General features: G+C 35.1%; 1 protein-coding gene across 1 annotated transcript; it reads right to left on the bottom strand.

The window, feature by feature from the left end:
* Positions 1-67: 67 nt before the first annotated feature.
* On the bottom strand, positions 68-11,531 carry LOC142614861 (IQ domain-containing protein IQM3-like). Its single transcript, XM_075787506.1, has 9 exons — positions 11,292-11,531; positions 11,095-11,209; positions 10,815-10,880; positions 10,647-10,735; positions 8,790-8,877; positions 2,815-2,961; positions 2,613-2,705; positions 1,120-1,221; positions 68-639 (listed from the first exon to the last, which is right to left on the bottom strand). The coding sequence occupies exons 1-9, from the start codon at positions 11,462-11,464 to the stop codon at positions 133-135; spliced, it is 1,380 nt and encodes a 459-aa protein (XP_075643621.1). The 5' UTR covers positions 11,465-11,531; the 3' UTR covers positions 68-132.
* Between the last annotated feature and the right edge of the window lie 7,715 nt (positions 11,532-19,246).

The following is a 19,246-nucleotide window of genomic DNA, read 5'->3' as shown; positions in this document are numbered from 1 at the left end:
CATGATCATCTGAGATGATCGATATTTCTATGAGATGATATTGAAAGAGGACTAAACAGTATAGAAAGAATTGAAAAGTAAAGTGATGTTGACTTCTTATAGTAACTTGTAAGAAAGACAGTCAATCTAAGGTCACATTACCACACATAAAGTTGTAATTGAACCAAGAAAAACATCAAAGACTGATGGTGTGGGAGGATCCCTTGGTGAGAGGTTAACAAACTCAAGGGCTTGAAGCCTTAGTTTCAGAGGGTAATCCGCGACACACCCAATTCTTGGGCCTGCTCCAGTTGACCATTTCAATGACAGCTGATGCCCTAGTTGATATGAACTTACTTCCTTTATTGACTTGATCCTCTGCAATATCTCTTTCTTTGGAAGACTTGTTCTGGTTCTCTGGAGATTACTGGATGAGGTTCTCTTATAACTGTGTGTTCGTATGCTTTTTGTTTGAGCATAGGTACATGATTCAGAGGGTCTGCTGTTAATCTCACTCTCCCTAGGAGCTTGGCAGGGTGGTTCATAATTTGTTAGTTCTCCAAGTTTACTCTCTTCTTGAACATTTTTTGTTGAATAACTTCCTTCATTAACTGATTTGCGGCTATTGTAGCTCTCATGATCTTCCGTAGGGGAAAATACCTGACTAAAATAGATAGAGCTCAGAGGAAATGTGGTAGAAGCAGTACATTAGGCATATGTTGGTTACATTGTACAAGTTTTGGATTATAAAAAGAAGTACAAAAGTGAACAATGGCAGAAAAAAGTTCATATATATCAAATTGTGACCCACAATATCCTAAAATTTTGAAAAGCTATTTTCATGTCTCCAAATGTTCTATCAACTGCAATTAAGTGTGCATTTGGGTAAGAATGAAAAATGAAAATTATATTACTATTCAGTTTATTTTTGCTACTATTCATGAGCCCACTACACTTTTTGACATTATTTATAGTTCCCACTGTACTATTTCAACCAACTTTTACCTTAATCTACAATACTTTCAGCAATAATTTTTCAGTTTTAGCAAAATAAGCGGTATTCAAACATACCCTAAATCAATGTAAAATTAGAAGAGGGGTAGCAGATTTGTGAAATGACATTATATATAAGTTGCATACCTGAACTTCATCAAGGTTGACCCCATTCTCATCAAGGAAGGCTAAGAAGCTGCCAAGGTTCTCCGCAGTTGGTCTGTAATGTCCACTGTATGCCGATACAGACTGGAAGTCATAAGGACATGTTCAGAATTTGGATGCAAGAAACAGAGACTTTTCAAGTTTATATACAAAGTACGTTGGTAAACTATCTCCTTTGTTAAAATAAAATTAAAAGAATAGATTCCTTATAAAATTATGTTTTATTATGTTACCCAAAAAGAATAGTGTTTTATTATCTGTAACTGGAAGCTTTTATTGATCCTACCAGAGTTAATATGCTGATGTGTGTAGAATATTTAGCACATAGATGGTACTTACCAGTGCGTTTCCTTTGATACCAAATGAATGGGTTTAATGTGTTAACTACTAGAAGAATTGATCCCCCCTCCCCCAACTGTTGAATTAAAAAAAAAAAAAAAATTAATAAAAAAGCTGAGAAGAATTGAAATGTGAGAGCTCTGGGATCTATATAATGGGACTTTGCCATATGCAAATTATGTTGATTTGACATATAGTAATCTAGAAGAATTTATGAGATCTGCCGCTGCCAGCATCAACTTGTCTTAAAGAGCTTGGGATTCTTACGCAATTAATTGCATAAATTTATAAACAAAAGATGGTCCTGTGAGCTCATTCAAACTAAACTGAACCTCACATCAGCTTTGAGTAAACCATATAATCAAGTAGTTAACTTAGTCTTGCATTTTGTTGACATCTATTATTAAAAGTAACATTTGAGCTAAACATTCATATAATTCAAAGTTCACCCTTAATAAGGGTAAAAAATAAGATCTTCTAAATTCAGAAGCAATTTTGAAAGATTAAAGTCATTAATACTTTTTTAATTCTTTGATAGGATTTGCTTGTATCTAAATTAAAATTCTACAATTATATGCTTCACTAGAGGATGATAGTGTTGCACTTTTCAGGTACAAGCAACTGTTTCAACTCCTCCAACCCCATACACCATGGGAAATGTGAAATTAAGATATGCAGTTCCCTTCCATAGCAATCATATATTTTTTGTGAAAGCATCTGTACTTAGTATCTACAGCAAGTTGGATTTGAGGGCTGTTTACTAAATAGAGGCCCAGAACGAACAAGATGTTAAGGTCTGGCTTGTTTGTTCTTGGATTCCATGTGCCTGGCCTACTTGTCTTTCTTTCAATAACAGTGGGGTCGTTGAGCATATTTTTCTTTGGTTTCAGTTTCTGGTGAGCCTGGAAGTGAGAGAGGAATCCCAAACAGGTTGGGTGTGTGCTTGGTTGTATATGTAATTGTTGGGCCTCTCCAATGATAGCTTAAGCTTTAGGTTGAATACTTTAATGTGTAGATTAGAGGTATGGAACATTTTTAGTTGTATGTCTCCATAATGAGAACATTGAATTATACAAAAATGTCATTAGAAAATGGCATTATGGAAACATTATAATAAATGCTTGCTACATGCATACCTTGAGCTTGCCACTTTCTGCCTCAAGTCTTCCAGCAGCCAAAGTGGCCCCTCCTGCAAGGAAGCTGGAATGATGAAATGATCCCTTCCTTTTCTGATGGGAAGGAGACAAAGCATTAGGCTTCAGATGATGCAAACTAAAGTGGCATCTTAGATCTGAGAATACGGTCAACAAATTGTGTGGTGTTTGTATCAGTTTTTACCTCACCAGCATAAAGTTTTTTGGAGGTACTCATAACAAAAATCCATTTTGAGCCTTGCAATTTTTGACTTGTATCAAGGAGACTTCCCGTTTGTTTATGCACCATCATCCCTTCAGCAATTACGTATTCATAGTATTCCCTTTCTTGCTTGTTCATGGTGCATATCCACAAACAGTGTGAGTGAAGTTAGGAAAGCTTAAGTAGAGCAGGTGTTAAAGAGCATCTAAAATCCAATTGAAGTTAATTCATTCCCATAAGCTTTCTAGTATGCAAAACACAAAGCTATTTTGTAGGTAGAGTTTTAGTGCTTCCTGCTTGTAGAAAATTAAGTAATAACCAGAAACGGCACTTATTTTATTTCTATCATGGTATTTCATGATACTCTGAAATGCATTAGACTCATTAATGGCTATTGATATAATTGATTTCCACGGAACATACAAAGTTGGTGTTCCAACCATAGTAATAATCCGACCCCATTCTGATCTTGGTTTATGATTTATGAACTGTGATACTAGGTTTCATATTAAAGGAGGAGCATACTGTTAAGAATCTAAGAAGAGCATCACAGAGCATTACTCAAAACCCAACTTCAAACTCCAACGGCTAGTGCTTCAACGGCTAGTTCCAGGACTTGAAGAAATGTCGCGGAACGGTGTCGTTATTTAACAGTTGTACGAGTATTTAAGTGAAACGATGCGTTTCATTTATGAGGAATTGGACTTACGAAAACGGTGCGTTTCATGTTGTGCATCAGCTCCAGGTGGTTAGGCAGTTTACAGTTAGTTAGTTAGCTCCTCATTTCCCTCCACATTTCACGGATCAATTCCGTGAATTTAGGAGTTGTTAATCAGGTGGTTACTGGTGCTTTGGATTATAAATACTGTACATGGAGTGTAATAGAAAGTTAAGCAATTCATTTCTTTTCTCTCAAATCAATCTTGTTTTCTCTCTCGCATCTCTCTCTGTCTTTTATCTCCTTCACTGTGTGTGTGTGTGTTCATTGCTTCACATTGAATCTTCCATAGTGTGAATGCCATTGTTGCATTCTTGAAAAGCTTGCCTATAAATTCTTTTCATGGTATCAGAGCATACGATCTTACCTTCAATGGCAGAAACTACCTCAACTTCAACCTCAACAACCATACCTTCAACTTCTACATCTAACTCCATCAATCTCACAAATCAACCACTGCTATTGCTGTCAAATATGTCCAATATGATGACAGTTAAACTGGATTCTTCCAATTACATCGTTTGGAAACATCAGATTTCCATGGTGCTAGAAACTTACTCCATGATTGAACTTCTTGATGAAGCTTCACTTTTCCTGAGAAATTTCTCAAGGACTTATCTGGTGCTACAACCTCAGTACTCAACCCAGATTATCTTATCTGGAAATCAAAGGAAAAGGCACTTCTTACCTTCATTAGCTCAACCCTCACTCCCTCAGTTCTGGCTATAACTGTTGGATGTACTTCAGCTCAAGAAGTCTGGAAGGTTCTTGAAAACAGATTCTCATCTATCTCAAGGTCACATGTGATGAATCTGAAGGGTGAGCTCCACAATGTGAAGAAAGGATCTGATACTGTGGATGCATATCTGCAGAAGATCAAGGTGATAAGAGACAAGCTTATGGCTGTTGGAGTATTCTTGGATGATGAAGAACTACTACATGTAGCAATTAAAGGTCTTCCAAAGGAGTTTAGTGCATTTAGGTCTGCAATTAGGACCAGAAGCACCAAGTTAAGCTTTGATGAGCTTGCTACTTTGCTAAATGCAGAAGAGGAATCACTGAATGAAGGAATGGAGGTCAAGGACTCCACCTTTGCAATGGCAGTTAACACTGCACCAAGGTTCAACAACTCGAGTGGGTTTCATAACCACAACCAGCCTTACAACAGAGGAAGAGGAAGGAATCACAATGGAAGAGGTAGAGGCAGAGGTCCATCACCCAATCAATTCAATCAATTCTCACCACATTCTCAGTTTTCTCAAAGCAGCTCCAATGTCAAATCAGAGAGGCCTATATGTCAGATATGTGGTAAGGCAGGTCATTTGGCATTAGACTGTTACCATAGGATGGATTATGCCTACCAAGGCAAACATCCACCCACAAAACTAGCTGCAATGGCAACTTCCTCAAACTCAATGATAACACAAGAACAACCATGGCTGGCAGACAGTGCAGCCACAGATCATGTCACCTCAAGCCTCAGTCATTTGAACTTCCCTAAGCCTTACACAGGTCAGGAACATCTCACAGTTGGCAATGGCCAAAATCTACCTATTACTCATATAGGTAACTCTTCAATTCCAACTTCCAATAATTCTATTCATCTTAGAAATGTGCTTAGGGTTCCCTCAATTGCTTCTAATCTTGCTTCAGTTCACAAAATTTGTCTTGATAATAACTGTGGGTGTTATTTTGATGCAAACACCTTGCTCATCCAGGCCTTGGCCACGGGGAAAACTCTTTACAAGGGCAAGAGTGAAGGTGGTGTGTACCCCATCTATCCTCACAAGGCCATTGATCTTTTGCTTCCCAATAAACTGTGTCATTCTGTTCAACTTTCCTCTTCAAACTGGCATCTGTGGCACAGCAGAACTGGTCACCCAAACTCTCAAGTCCTTAGGATTTTGTTACAAAATAATGGATTGTCTGTCAATAATAATGTTAGCTTTGTCAACTCTTGTGTACATTGTCTTCATGGCAAAATGCATAGATTACCCTTTCCTAGATCACAATTTGTTGCAAATTCTCCCTTTGAACTTGTACATACTGACCTTTGGGGTCCTGCACCTGTCAATTCAATAAATGGGTACAAATATTATGTGATTTTTGTTGATCATTTCACTCGTTTTACTTGGCTATATTTGCTTTCTGCAAAATCTGAAGTTCACACTAAGTTTGCTATATTTCTTGCTATGGTTAAGAATCAGTTTTCTACCACCATTAAAACTCTTAGATCAGATGGTGGAGGGGAGTACACTTCCAAATCTTTTGAGTCATTTCTCTCCTCAAATGGAATTCATCATCAAATCTCTTGTCCCTATACCCCACAACAGAATGGCCTAGTTGAAAGAAAACACAGACATCTAATTGAAACCACTATCACACTCCTATCTCAAGCTGACTTACCTACCTCATACTGGTCTTTTGCAGTTCAATCAGCTGTATCCCTTATCAATTTACTTCCCACAACTACCTTAGGTTTCAATTCCCCTTGGTACAGATTATATAGTCAACATCCTGACATTTCTTCCCTTAAAGTTTTTGGCTGTGCCTGCTATCCTTTTCTCAGACCATACACCAAGCACAAACTTAACCATAGAACCACTGAGTGTCTTTTCCTAGGATATTCTACCAATTCCAAGGGTTACTTGTGTCTTGATCTTAACACTCACCATCTTTACACTTGTAGACATGTGTTATTCAATGAGGTCAAATTTCCTTTTTCATCTAAACCATCCTCTTCTTCAGCTTCTTCTACCACTAAACCTGATGTTTGGTTCTCCAACATACTTTACTTACATGCCTCTAATCAACCTTCTGTTCTTGGTCCTTATCCCACCACCACTACAAACTCTAGTCATTCCTCCCCAAATTCTTCATCTCCCTCATCTCCTGCTTCAATCCATTCTGTTACTCTACCTCCATCTACTTCTCATACTCATACTATTCCTACACTTACTTCAACTTCACCCAATCCTCCTTCTTCACCTCCTGTCCAGTCTATTCCCATTAGCACCTGTTCTACTTCCTCTTTACCACCCACTGAATCTGCTTCTGTCATTCCTCCTGTGAATGTTCACCCAATGACCACAAGATCCAAGAATGGCATCTCTAAGCCAAAATTGTGTTACAAGGCTATGGTTGATTACACTCACACTGAGCCCCCTTCATATAAAATTGCTTGTAAATTTCCTCAGTGGATTCAGGCCATGGATGAAGAATTTTCAGCTTTACAAAGACAGAAAACTTGGTCTCTTGTCCCTGTAGTACCTGGCATTAACTTGGTAGGTTGCAAATGGGTGTATAAGCTTAAATTACACAGTGATGGCTCCATTGCTCGTTATAAAGCCAGGCTGGTTGCAAAGGGTTTCCATCAACAAGCAGGTGTGGACTACACTGAGACATTTAGTCCAGTTGTGAAACCTGCTACTGTCAGACTAGTTCTTTCCATTGCAGTCAATTTTCATTGGCCTCTTAGGCAGTTGGATGTCTCCAATGCCTTTCTCCATGGGTTTCTCAAAGAGGAGGTATATATGGAACAGCCTCCTGGTTATATTGATCCCCAATTTCCTCATCATGTCTGCAGATTGCATAAATCTTTGTATGGTTTGAAACAAGCCCCTCGTGCCTGGTTTGACAGATTTACCTCCCACTTGTTGCATCTTGGTTTTGAAGCTTCCATGGCTGACTCTTCCTTATTTGTGTTCTCCTATGATTCCACAGTCATCTATCTTCTGGTATATGTTGATGACATTATCATCACTGGCAATTCTCCTTCACAGATCACTCATCTTGTTACTGCACTAAGTAAGGCATTTGAGCTTAAGGACTTGGGTGCTCTCTCCTACTTCTTAGGCATTCAAATAGTGCCTTCAAAGTTTGGCCTCACTCTTTGCCAGTCAAAGTATGCCTCTGATGTCCTTCATAGGTTTCATATGGAGAATTCTAAACCTACCAAGACTCCTTGTTGTCCTAATATTCGCCTTACTCCTTTTGATGGTTCTGCTCTGGCTGACCCCTCTGAGTATAGAAGTATGGTGGGTGCTCTCCAGTACTTGACCTTCACTCGTCCCGATACGTCCTTTTGCTGTGCAACAATTATGCCAGTTTATGCATCATCCCACATCTATTCATTTGGAGGCTGCCAAACGTGTCCTTCGTTATGTGCGAGGCACCTTACACTTTGGGATTCACCTTACTCCTGGTCCACTTACCTTCTCTGCTTTCTCAGATGCAGATTGGGCTGGTGACCCCACTGACAGAAAGTCCACCACTGGTATTTTGATTTTCCTTGGTTCGATCCCCATCTCTTGGTCTTCCAAGAAACAATCCACAGTTTCTCGTTCTTCCACTGAGGCAGAGTATCGCGCCTTAGCTTCCACTGCTGCTGAAATGACTTGGCTTCGCGCTCTAATTAAGGATCTCAAACTGTTTCTCCATCATCTTCCCGTTCTTTGGTGTGACAACAACTCAGCGATAGCTTTAGCCTCTAATCCTGTTTTTCACTCCAGAACCAAGCACATCGAGGTTGATTACCACTATGTCAGGGGTTGTGTTCTTCGTCAAACTTTGGGGATCAAATTCATTTCTGGGCGAGACAATTTCGCTGATATTTTTACCAAACCGTTGCCTGGTCCCCATTATCTGGTTCTGCGCAGCAAACTCTTGGCAGATACTGCCTCGTGTTTGAGGGGGGATGTTAAGAATCTAAGAAGAGCATCATAGAGCATTACTCAAAACCCAACTTCAAACTCCAACGGCTAGTGCTTCAACGGCTAGTTCCAGGACTTGAAGAAATGTCGCGGAACGATGTCGTTATTTAACAGTTGTACGAGTATTTAAGTGAAACGATGCGTTTCATTTATGAGGAATTGGACTTACGAAAACGGTGCGTTTCATGTTGTGCATCAGCTCCAGGTGGTTAGGCAGTTTACAGTTAGTTAGTTAGCTCCTCATTTCCCTCCACATTTCACGGATCAATTCCGTGAATTTAGGAGTTGTTAATCAGGTGGTTACTGGTGCTTTGGATTATAAATACTGTACATGGAGTGTAATAGAAAGTTAAGCAATTCATTTTCTTTTCTCTCAAATCAATCTTGTTTTCTCTCTCGCATCTCTCTCTGTCTTTTATCTCCTTCACTGTGTGTGTGTGTGTTCATTGCTTCACATTGAATCTTCCATAGTGTGAATGCCATTGTTGCATTCTTCAAAAGCTTGCCTATAAATTCTTTTCACATACCAGTCCGAGATATTTAATGCATTCTTGTCGAAGCCTTGATCTTGGGCAATCTTTGAGATCAACATCTTTGCCATCTCCAACGTCCAACCTACACAAGGAATATATTAAGCTGTTTAGTGACACATTGATTTTATTGACACAAGAGATTCTTTCTTTTTGCATGGGACATCAAGGTATGAGAAAGTATATAATTATCTCCATTCTTGTGAGGTCTTTGTATGAGAGGTATTCTGCAATTTTGAAGATACCCCCTAGCATTGAGATAAAGCTTCAAGCCCTTGGCTTGAAACCTATCATGCTAGCCCACTAACATTCAATAATTTTTTGTTTTTGTTTTTCTAGCAAGAAGTTAACATTCAATAATATTCCAGACATTCTATTTTTGCAATGTACTTTGATACCATATCTTTTAACTATTTCCCCTTTCTATTTAGTTTTACTATTCTTGACAGCAATTAAATGGACATTGGATACATGATGAAATTACGGAGATGGAGATTGAGATGCATCTTTGCATATGAACATGTATTTTTAGAAATCAAGAATTACACTTTAAATACTAAAACAGTTTTTATTTTTTATTCTTTTTTTATTTACTGATTTAGTTACGTTTATCATGTACTTAGATGAAAATTAAAAGGAGAGAATGCTGTGAGTTACATGTGTGTCATGTTTCCATTTATAATCTTCAGATTGCTGTCTTTGTGCCTTTTCTTTTAAGTACTGATTTAATGTATTTGACTATTTTCTGCTTTTTATTGGATAAAGCTTTAGTCCTTGAAAAAAAAAACATCTATTGCATTGTATAATGATTTTATGAATGCTAGAAATTATTGAACATAGTAGATGACATAGTATTCATTTCTTATATGACATTTCCCAATAATTGGAGGCTTTTATTTAGAGGTGATGCATGACCACATCTTTGCGTATGCACTGGCATGCAAACAAGTAGTAACATAATGCACAGACGTGCAAAGGCTACATATAAAGGGTAAAAGAAAGGCTAAACTCGGTGGCTGCCAAATGAAAGATAAAATCCATATCAAATTAGGCTGTGATGAAAATGATTGCAGAGCTTTCTTTGATATTCCTTAATTTAAATCCCTCTCAAAAGGTTTTCTGAGATTTTGAGCTCCTGATCAGTCTTTGGGTAAGTGTAGTCTCCCATATCTAATTGAAAGAATAAATTGCAAAGGGCAGTTTAACCAATCCTTGAATGGTTTTGTTTACATCAATAATGATTTAGGCCATTGCAGAAAATGTGGGGTGATTTTAGGGATCTGAAACTTTGGCATTTGAAGAAAAAGAGGATCATGATGTAGATGCAAATGCATTGTCATATAGATCGCTTGGTCTTAGTGTTTGACATTGACATTGCAATCACGTCAGCATATAAACATTTTCCACAATAGATGAGATTACTGTTATAATCAACCCCATCTCTCCCATCATTTTCTCAGTGGAAGGCAACAACAATCAGATAAATGTGACCTTTCTTATAAAGAACCCTAGCAACTCTCATGGCAGAATGTAAAATTTACACAAACCAGACTAGAATGTAATGCTCTTGATGTTATTTGACAACCAACAATAAGAGTCATTGAAGGCATTAGCAGTTTCATAAGCAGTCTTAGTGACAGAATAGTTTTTATTGAGACTTTCACGTACATGTGTTCATACTTTCTTTTTTTATCACTTTAGTTGCATTTGGAGTCAAATGCTGAAGCCAAGGCATTAAGTGGAAATGTTTGACATTCGAAGCATCTAAAAGGAAACATTGTGCAGATATTTGTGGGCCCATATAGCACTAGAGGCAGAAAAAATCAAAGAATCAACCAAGAGAAGTTTTTGTACCAATGAAAAAATGGCTGCTCTGTATCACCTTTACCCCACTCTTCATAGTAAAAGTTGAGATTATGACCATAACGATGTCTTGGATCAATCTGCGGAACATAATAATAATAATAATAATAATAATAGTAGCAGTAGTAGTAGTTTTTTAGCTTAAAATAACAGGCTTACAGCTTCAATCCAATGTTGGAAAGCCAGTTTTTGTGCCTTAGCGTCTTGATACAACCCTTTTCCAACCTGCCAAAATTATCAAATTGCATGAAACCATTATTATTATTTATTAAAGCATGACACCATTATTTATTCCATTTTAATTGTAATGTTAATGTTTTCTATCATTTTGCGTGAATGATAAAATAAGAGGCCAAAAACAGAATAGTCATTGGAAATCATAACAAAATATGTTGCAAATACAATAATGAAGATGTTAATGATTGTGTAAGCTACATGCCTTAGAAGCAATCAAGCTGATCCTACTCCAGCGTGAGGCAGCTGTTTCTGCTTTGTGAAAATCGAAGAAGGAAACCGTGCTGTGATTCAGCCTTGCATAATCTATAGCTTGCGACCTCCAAATAGTCCCATAACTTCTCAGAAAAAACACAGTCACATTCTTAAAGTAAATGAAATGAAACATACATTGACACTTACCACAGCTCTTCAGCAACAACAGCTGAATCTGCTAGCCTGCGCCGGGTACGATAACTCCTGTAAACTTTTTGCAACCTCACTGCAGCTGTTGATACAAATGCTATTTTTCTGTCCTGTGAATCCATTGACATTGATGCAAGATCATGGTCATGGCAATCCACAGAAAGTGCCATTAGATAAAAAAGCAAAGTGTTTGAAAGAGATTGGAAGGAGCATAACCAACCTAAAAATGTTTTTGTCTAGCTTTTCTATCCAAGTGCATAATGTAATTTTTTTTTGTTGGTTGGATTTATGAGGTTAGATATAGAATTGATTGTATCATAAATAAGTGGTAGTACTGCAGGGACAACTAACACATTTGGTTGGATATTTGAAGAAGAGCCAAGAAAAGTGGTCTCCACTCTTCCACCTTGCTGGGTCATGTCAGCACGCACCAAACTATTGAAGTGCTCTCAAATCTAAGTCTATTAGCATACCATCAGTTCAAGATTGATGGATTTGGCTCGTCTCTTATCTCTTTTGAGACAGTAGTTAGCACTAAAATCGTGTTACATATGTAGTTCTTCATTGACATTTGAAAGAATATTTAGCTCGTCACATAAAGATGTTATTGTTACTATTTTATGCTGTGTATTAATTAATGATGATAATGAGTACATTATCAGCATGAAAATTCAGGTTGAGTTTTGAGATTGGCATTGCTTGCTTTTTGTTAGCGTATTTGTTTAATTTTTATTTCACATTTTCAATAATAATCTAAAGAAATAATAATAAAGTAAATTTATTTGTTTAAAGCCATATTTTGTTTCACATTTCAAAAAATAATTAATGGGAAATAGGAATGTTAGACTCACAATAAGCCCCCGTTTAGATACCAATAAAAAATAAAAATTATTTCATTATTCAGTTTATTTTTGTTACTATTTATAGGTTCCATTGCACTTTTTGGTACTATTAATGGGTCTATTATACTATTTTAGCTACTTTTTACCTTTATTCACAGTACTTTCAGTAATAAGTTTTTAGTTTTAGCAAAATAAACGGTATCTAAACAGGCCCTAAAAGTCACACCCTTGTAAACTCACCTTTCACCTTCTTTGGATTGAAATTCAATACAATACCGAAGATTGAGTTTAAACTTAAATTTTTTTTTTTTTAGAGAAAACTTTAAAGTTAAGAAGTTAATGGCCCGTTTGGTACATATATTTAAACAAATATTTTCAATTTTTAAATAACATTACATATATTTTTATATATTTTTTTACCTATACACATTTTCAAAAAATACAAATAACATTAATAAACTACCCTAAAACTTTTTTCCCAAGACCTTAGATTAGAAAAGTTTTTAATTTCTTAACTTTTCTGAGCCAAGGGTTGGAGCAACAAGTTGCTTTTTAATTTTGAATCTTGACAAGTTACTTTTCAATTGGATAGTGTTGCACTCATGCCGTACCTCCGGATCTCAATCCACCTTTTTCCTTTATCTGCATATGATATTTGGAACATAATGTTTAATCAACACAATCGTTATGAAATAAGCTATATATTTCCCACTAAAACACAGATTCTCTGTCCTTAAAGTAAATCATTTCTATTTCTTAATCCCCTGTTGCAAATTCTCTTGTGACTTCACAGCCCTGTAATTGTGAAAAGTTAGAAGAGTAATAAAGAGATAATACTTTGTCATCAAATAATAGGTGATAAATTGTTATTAATTTTAATTTGAACACATCATTTAAATTAATTTTTTTTCATTAATATTAACTAGTAATAAATCATTACTTAAAATTTATTTAAAAAATATTACGAAAATATTGTAATAATATTTTTCAATTTTTATTTTATATTTTATTTTTTCTATCTCTTTAATTTTTTTTTTCTTTCACACGTTTCTTTTATTTATTTATTATTCCTCTTTTTTTTTCCTCCACAGACGTAACTCTTTGAATACGTTTGGATCCAGCGTTTAGCTGCGTCCACGTTTTTTTTTTTTTTTTCAATGCGTGTTTGTTACTGTTCATTGGCCATGAACAGTGATTTTAGGCCAATGAACAGTAACTTTTGGAATGAACAGTGTTTTTTACCTCTTTAAAAATTATTTTGCTACAGTGTTTTCAGTTTTCAGCAATAAGTTTTATCCAAACGGACCCTTTATCTTCACTTTTACTTTTGCTTTTCTTTTCTACCATTGTCCAGTCTGTCCACTCTAGAACATATCAGTACCAGAAGCTCTCTCTCTCACTCTCGTTCTCACTCTCACACAGTCACACACACACAGATCGCCGGCAGATGTTCACGCATGCCTGTCCTCTTCCCCACCACCGCTTGTCCTCCTCCATACCACGGCTCGGATGGGTCAGATTTGCTTTGTCTTTGTTTTTTTTTTTTTTTTTTTTGATTTGATTAATTTTGAAATTGTGATGTGTGTTTGTATTTTGATTGAGATTGAGTTTAGAGATGTTTGAGAGAGAAAAGATCTGAAATGATTTTGTTGTTAGCCGTCGTAAATATTGAGTAAAAATTAAATATTTTAATCATTGTTTTAATTTTTTATTCCAAGATTATTTTGCTCATGAACAGTAATTTAGAGACTGTTGGAGTACTATTTTGTGGGTTTACTTTCTAAATTTGGGGTTTAAAGAGTTTGTTGGAGATAGTAAAAGTGAAACAAGCCCAATGTCTCTTTTCCCCACTTTGTACCCACTTTCTCGTCTCTTTTCCATTTCTAACTCAGAGGGCGTTGGGATTCAGCTGCTGCATTTCCACGTTTCAGTTTTCGCGTTTGGTTTTTTTTTTTTTTGCAGAGGGACATGTGTGCAGTGTGCATACTGTGCGCGTACTGTACAGCACTGTTCATATACTTTTTAATCAATTTTTTATTAAAAATAGTCCCACATCACTATTCACATATTTAAAAATTATTTTACTCCAGTGTTTTCAGTTTTCAGCAATAAATTCTATCCAAACAGAACCCAATGTCTAATCTAAAGCTTGTTCCTTTTTCAGCTATCAACAGGGCACGACTCAGAAGCTAGACTCAAAGAAAAAGCAAGAATGGCAGGGAAAACAGCCAACAAGTTCAAAGTTCAAACTTAAAATGCGTAGCATTTCTTTCCCCTTTTATTTAGCAAGCTAATGTTCAAATATCTAGATTTGTACACGCAGATACACAGAACATGTTCAAATCATTTTTATTCACACAAGCATGCATTTTTGAACATAAAAGCTCATACCTTTCTGTCAGTTTTGCTCATACATGCCTGTGCTTGAATACATTCTGTTTACACAGGCTCAGATTCACATTTATACATGAACACAGGACATACACACCACGGCCACACAACCCAGTAAACTCATTTTGAAATGTCCTCAAAACCCAACCCCTGAAAATACCCACTCGAAACAAACCCACAAATCAAAACACAAACACCTTTTGGCCATACCCAATAAAAATCCCACCTTTGAAATCCAAACCCAAATCTCCAAACACACTGACCAAAAAGGAGGGAGCTTTGAATAGAAAAATTAAGAAAAAAGAAAATAGAGAGGAAGAGGAGAAGACCACCACCTTTGGTCATGGTGGTTGGCGGTGGAGCCGTGGAGCTTTGGTTTAGACAACGGGTTTAGAGAGAGAAAAAGATCCGAGTGAGTTTAGTGTAAGATGTTGAGAGGAGAGAGCTTCAGCTAAGAGAAAGAGAAGCTTCTGTAGTTCTGTTGATTTTGAGAGAAGTGAAGGATGTGGGATTAGAGAGAAAGAGGGTGCTATGGGTTAGAGAAGATTATGTTAATTTGATGGGGGAGATTTTAATTTGAAGATATAAGAAGAGATTAAAAGAAATAAAATAAAGACTCAATTAAATCCAGTCCAACATGCCCACACACTTAAATAAATTTAAGCCCAATCCGTGTGTGTGTAAAGTAGGCCCAGTCTGAAATTTATTTAAGTGAGAGTTTAGATACACGTTTTGAGTTTGCCCTTTTTTTTTTTTGTTTTTTTTTTTTTTGGCACGACTACTTTTTCACTGTACCGGTTATGGTTACTGTTTATAAACAGTAGGTAATGTTCAGCACTGTGCGACGACAAAGTTACTGTTTATCTCTGTTTATACCATGTTCACACATTGTTCATGAGATCTACAAACACTTTATTTCAGAAAAAATATTAAAAATGAATCTCATAGCACTATTTATATATTTTAAAAAAATTATTTTGCTACAGTATTTTTAATTTTCAATAATAAATTTTATTCAAATGGAACTTAAGCATAGGCACTTAGCCCATCAAATTTCCCAAAGCTTTAGCCCAACACTTGCAAAACCTCAACTTAAGTCCAAACATTCAGCCCAACCCGTGGGTCCACAAGCCCAAACTCAACTTCTGAAAATTACAAACCAATCCCAAATCTTTTCAAAATTACCCCTTTGACCCAAGACTTTTCCAAATCACAACTTCAACCCAAAGTTTTCAAAATTGCATTTTAACCCTTCAACTTCACAAAATTACATTTCTTACCCTAATCTTCATGAAATCACAAAATGGCCCCAAAATTTCTCAATAATTGTACAAAGGCCCTTAAGGTCAAGAAAATGATTTTTCTCGTTTTACCAAAAAAAAAAAAAAAAAACTTCGAGATCAATAATTTGTCAAATGTATCTCCAAAAAAAAAAAAAAAAAAAAAAATTGTCAAATGACATTGTTTTTGCTCTTCTAAAAATTTAACTTTTGTGTTCATTGTTATTTCTTCGTGTCCACTTTTGCTTGAGGTAAAAATGTTTTGTAAAAAGGAATTGCAAGATTGCACTTGTGGATGCTATATTATGGCTATTCAATGAGGAAGTCTGTCAAATTTATCATTCAATTTATTTTCTTAGTAAATGCCATGTAATCACATGTTTAGTTATTATACATGCCATGCATCCGCATGTCACTTTAGGGTAGATTATCATGTCATACATTTACATGCCATCATATGATAAATACATGTCATTTCTCACATGTCATCTTAGGATGGATACATTCCATTTTTCACATGCTATCTTAGGATAGATACATGTCATCTTAGGATGGATGCATGCCATTTTTCACATGTCATCTTAGGATAGATTATTCATGTTATTTTTACATGCTTAATCATTATCTTATTTCACATGTACATGCATATCATTCTTTTTAAAACCACATGTTAAATATTTTAAGTTGTTCTTTAAATGGTGAGTTATAAGATTAATTTGAAACAAGGTACTATTCTTTTAAATAGGTGTTGTGAGGTGCCTAACACTTTCCCCAAACGTAATTGAATTTTTGAATTCATGTCTTCTAGTTCAAGACATCTTTTTATTTTCTGGTTTAGCTTAGGAACCCTAGGGTTTTCTTAGTTAAAATTAGGAAATAAATATAGTTAGACTTAGGTGACCAATCACGTATTAGAATTCTAATGGTTGGTGGTGAGTCCTGAAAATGAATATAAGTAAGAAAGTTCATTTGCTCAAACCCCACATTAGTGTTCTGTACGTTACACACATTGTGCATTTTGCATGTTGCCAGGTGAAAAACCCTTAATGGTTGGGGGATAATGTTGAACGTGGACCGAAACTCAAGTACGACAGATGGGTTGGGGTCGTGTTGGTGGGTTTTGTAATGTTTTATTTTTAAAAATTTTATAAATACTATTATTTTAATGAGTTGTTGATAATCTTTTAAATGAAATGGTATTTTTTGGTTGCTGTCCTCAAAGTAAAAATAGTATACGTCATGTATCTTTTTTTTTTTTTAGACTGAATATGCTAAGATGCGAACACATGTTCAAAATGTTTTGGACACGTATTTGAATCGTATCGTGTCCAGTGCAAAAAGGCACCAGACACAAACTATATCCTCTTAAAGTGCACACATAACGCGTTATAGATTTTTACTTTGACAATTGGCAGCAACTAAAAAATATATCTTCATTTAAAATAATATTAACAACTCATTAAAATAATAATAAAAAACAAAAACCACCACAAAAACACACTAACGCTAGAACAATATTTTTTTTTCTTGAAAATCGAAACTAGCATTCATATAGTATCAACAAATGAGCTATCGTTTTAATTAAAAAAGTTGTCAGCAATTGAAAAAACACAAAATAGATGTTTCTTAATACATTGCAATACAATCTATCAAAATGGAACTTGGCTATTTTGATTTGGTCAATGAAATAAAATATTTTGATATTGGTCAATAATTGTATACCGTATTAGTATGACCACTATTTTTATAGATGATATATATATATATAGGGCAATTATTGGTTTTACATTACACTATCTTTGTAAGATTTACATGGTAAATTAAACAAATTTGTATAACATTGTACACATTTGTTAAAAGTGTATAATGTTGTACGCATTTCTTTAGTCTACAATATAAAATTATAAATCTTATATTAATAGTAAAATATAACCAAATAATTTTCCTTTTCTTTTTCTTTTTCTTTGTCACATAAATTTATGTCTTTTACAAAATGGTCCAATTCATCACCGATGTTAAAAGAGTGTCCCAATCAGATGGGGAAAAAAAAAAAAATCCTACTCAAGTCAAAAGAGTCAAAACATCCCACCTAGCCTTGCGGTGCATTCTAACAGAATTCATGACTAACATACCTACACATCACTCTGCTGTTTATACTAAAAAAAAAAAAAAGAAACGTACCTACACGTCACAGCCACACATTTTGAATATAAGATAAGAAAAGAGTCTGCTGCTGCTAGAGAGAGTAAAAGAGAGTAAATGCATAGGGCTTGTTTGGTAGGAAAAATGAAAAAGTAGAAGAATAAAAAATGAAGAGTGGTTAGAAAAGTGAGAAGATAGAAGAGATTTTAATTTTAATTATTTGTGTTTGGTAGGAGAGATGAAAAATTAGAGAGATGAAAAACTTTTTTATTTGGTCGAGGAAAAAAATAAGATGATAGAAAATGTAGTTGGTATAAATTTAATCTCACATCCTTATTTCATTATATATGAAATAATTTTTTTGATAAATTATTACTTATTCTATCAATTAAATATTTAATAAAAATTAAAATATTATAAATTTTTTCTCATTATTATTATAATTTTTTTTATAAACCAATAAAAAAAAAGGAGAGCACAAAGATTGATAAAAAAAAATAAAAATAAAATAGAAGAAAGAGAGAGAAAATTGGAAAAGAACAAACCACAAAGAAAGAAAAAAACTAAAAGGACAAAAAAAGAGAAAAGAATAAGAAAATATCAATGTTGAGACATTACTCTTTAACATTACAAGAATGGGGCAAAAAAGTAACTAAATGCTGCATTAAATCAATTGTGTTTTCCTTCTAAAATTGAGAGAGAATTTTTTGGCGGACCTGAAGAGAAAATGTTTGGATTCCACAAAAAATTTTCCATCATTCCTCTCCTTATCAAACAATGCTAATTCCTATTTTCTGTCATTGTTCTCCATCTTTCATATTCCACCTTCAACCAAACACAACCTAATTCTAGTAAACTACGAGATACAACATAGCAGATATAGGTAAACTAAATCACATCACAAGAACACCATCAAACTTTGGCTCAAAAAGCAGGGTGAGAAATTCCACAAAAACTACAAAACACTCTACTTTAAAAAAAGTAACAAAAATATACTCGATATTCAATTTTACCCTATATATGTCCCATCTAATTCTGTAAGACAAATTAGAGGGAACATATAAAGGATATAATTGAATTTCGAGCAGATTTTTGTAACTTTGGTTAGAACAAAGTGTTCTGTAGTTTGATGGTGTTCTTTGTGATGTGACTTGGCTACCCTGTATCTTCTATGTTGTATTTGATAGTTTGCTAGAGTTGCTGTGTTTGGTTGGATGTGGAATATAGAGAATGAAAAATAAATGAGATAAATAAGAGTTAGTGTTGTTTAGTAAGTAGAGGAAGGATGAAATTTTTT

The sequence above is a fragment of the Castanea sativa genome, chromosome 11 (genome assembly GCF_040712315.1).
Source record: "Castanea sativa cultivar Marrone di Chiusa Pesio chromosome 11, ASM4071231v1".
Lineage (NCBI taxonomy): Eukaryota > Viridiplantae > Streptophyta > Magnoliopsida > Fagales > Fagaceae > Castanea > Castanea sativa.
Note: the sequence above shows the minus strand (reverse complement) of the source record. Positions and strands in the feature narration are given on the sequence as shown.

Bases quoted from the DNA above. Each gene is read 5' to 3' on its own strand.
- LOC142614861 (XM_075787506.1), bottom strand. From the start codon at position 11,464: ATGGCACTTTCTGTGGATTGCCATGACCATGATCTTGCATCAATGTCA. The intron at 11,210-11,291 runs GTAAGTGTCAAT...GACTATTTGGAG, and splicing joins GTTGTTGCTGAAGAGCTGTG to GTCGCAAGCTATAGATTATG. The intron at 2,706-2,814 runs GTAAAAACTGAT...CCTTCCCATCAG, and splicing joins AAAAACTTTATGCTGGTGAG to AAAAGGAAGGGATCATTTCA.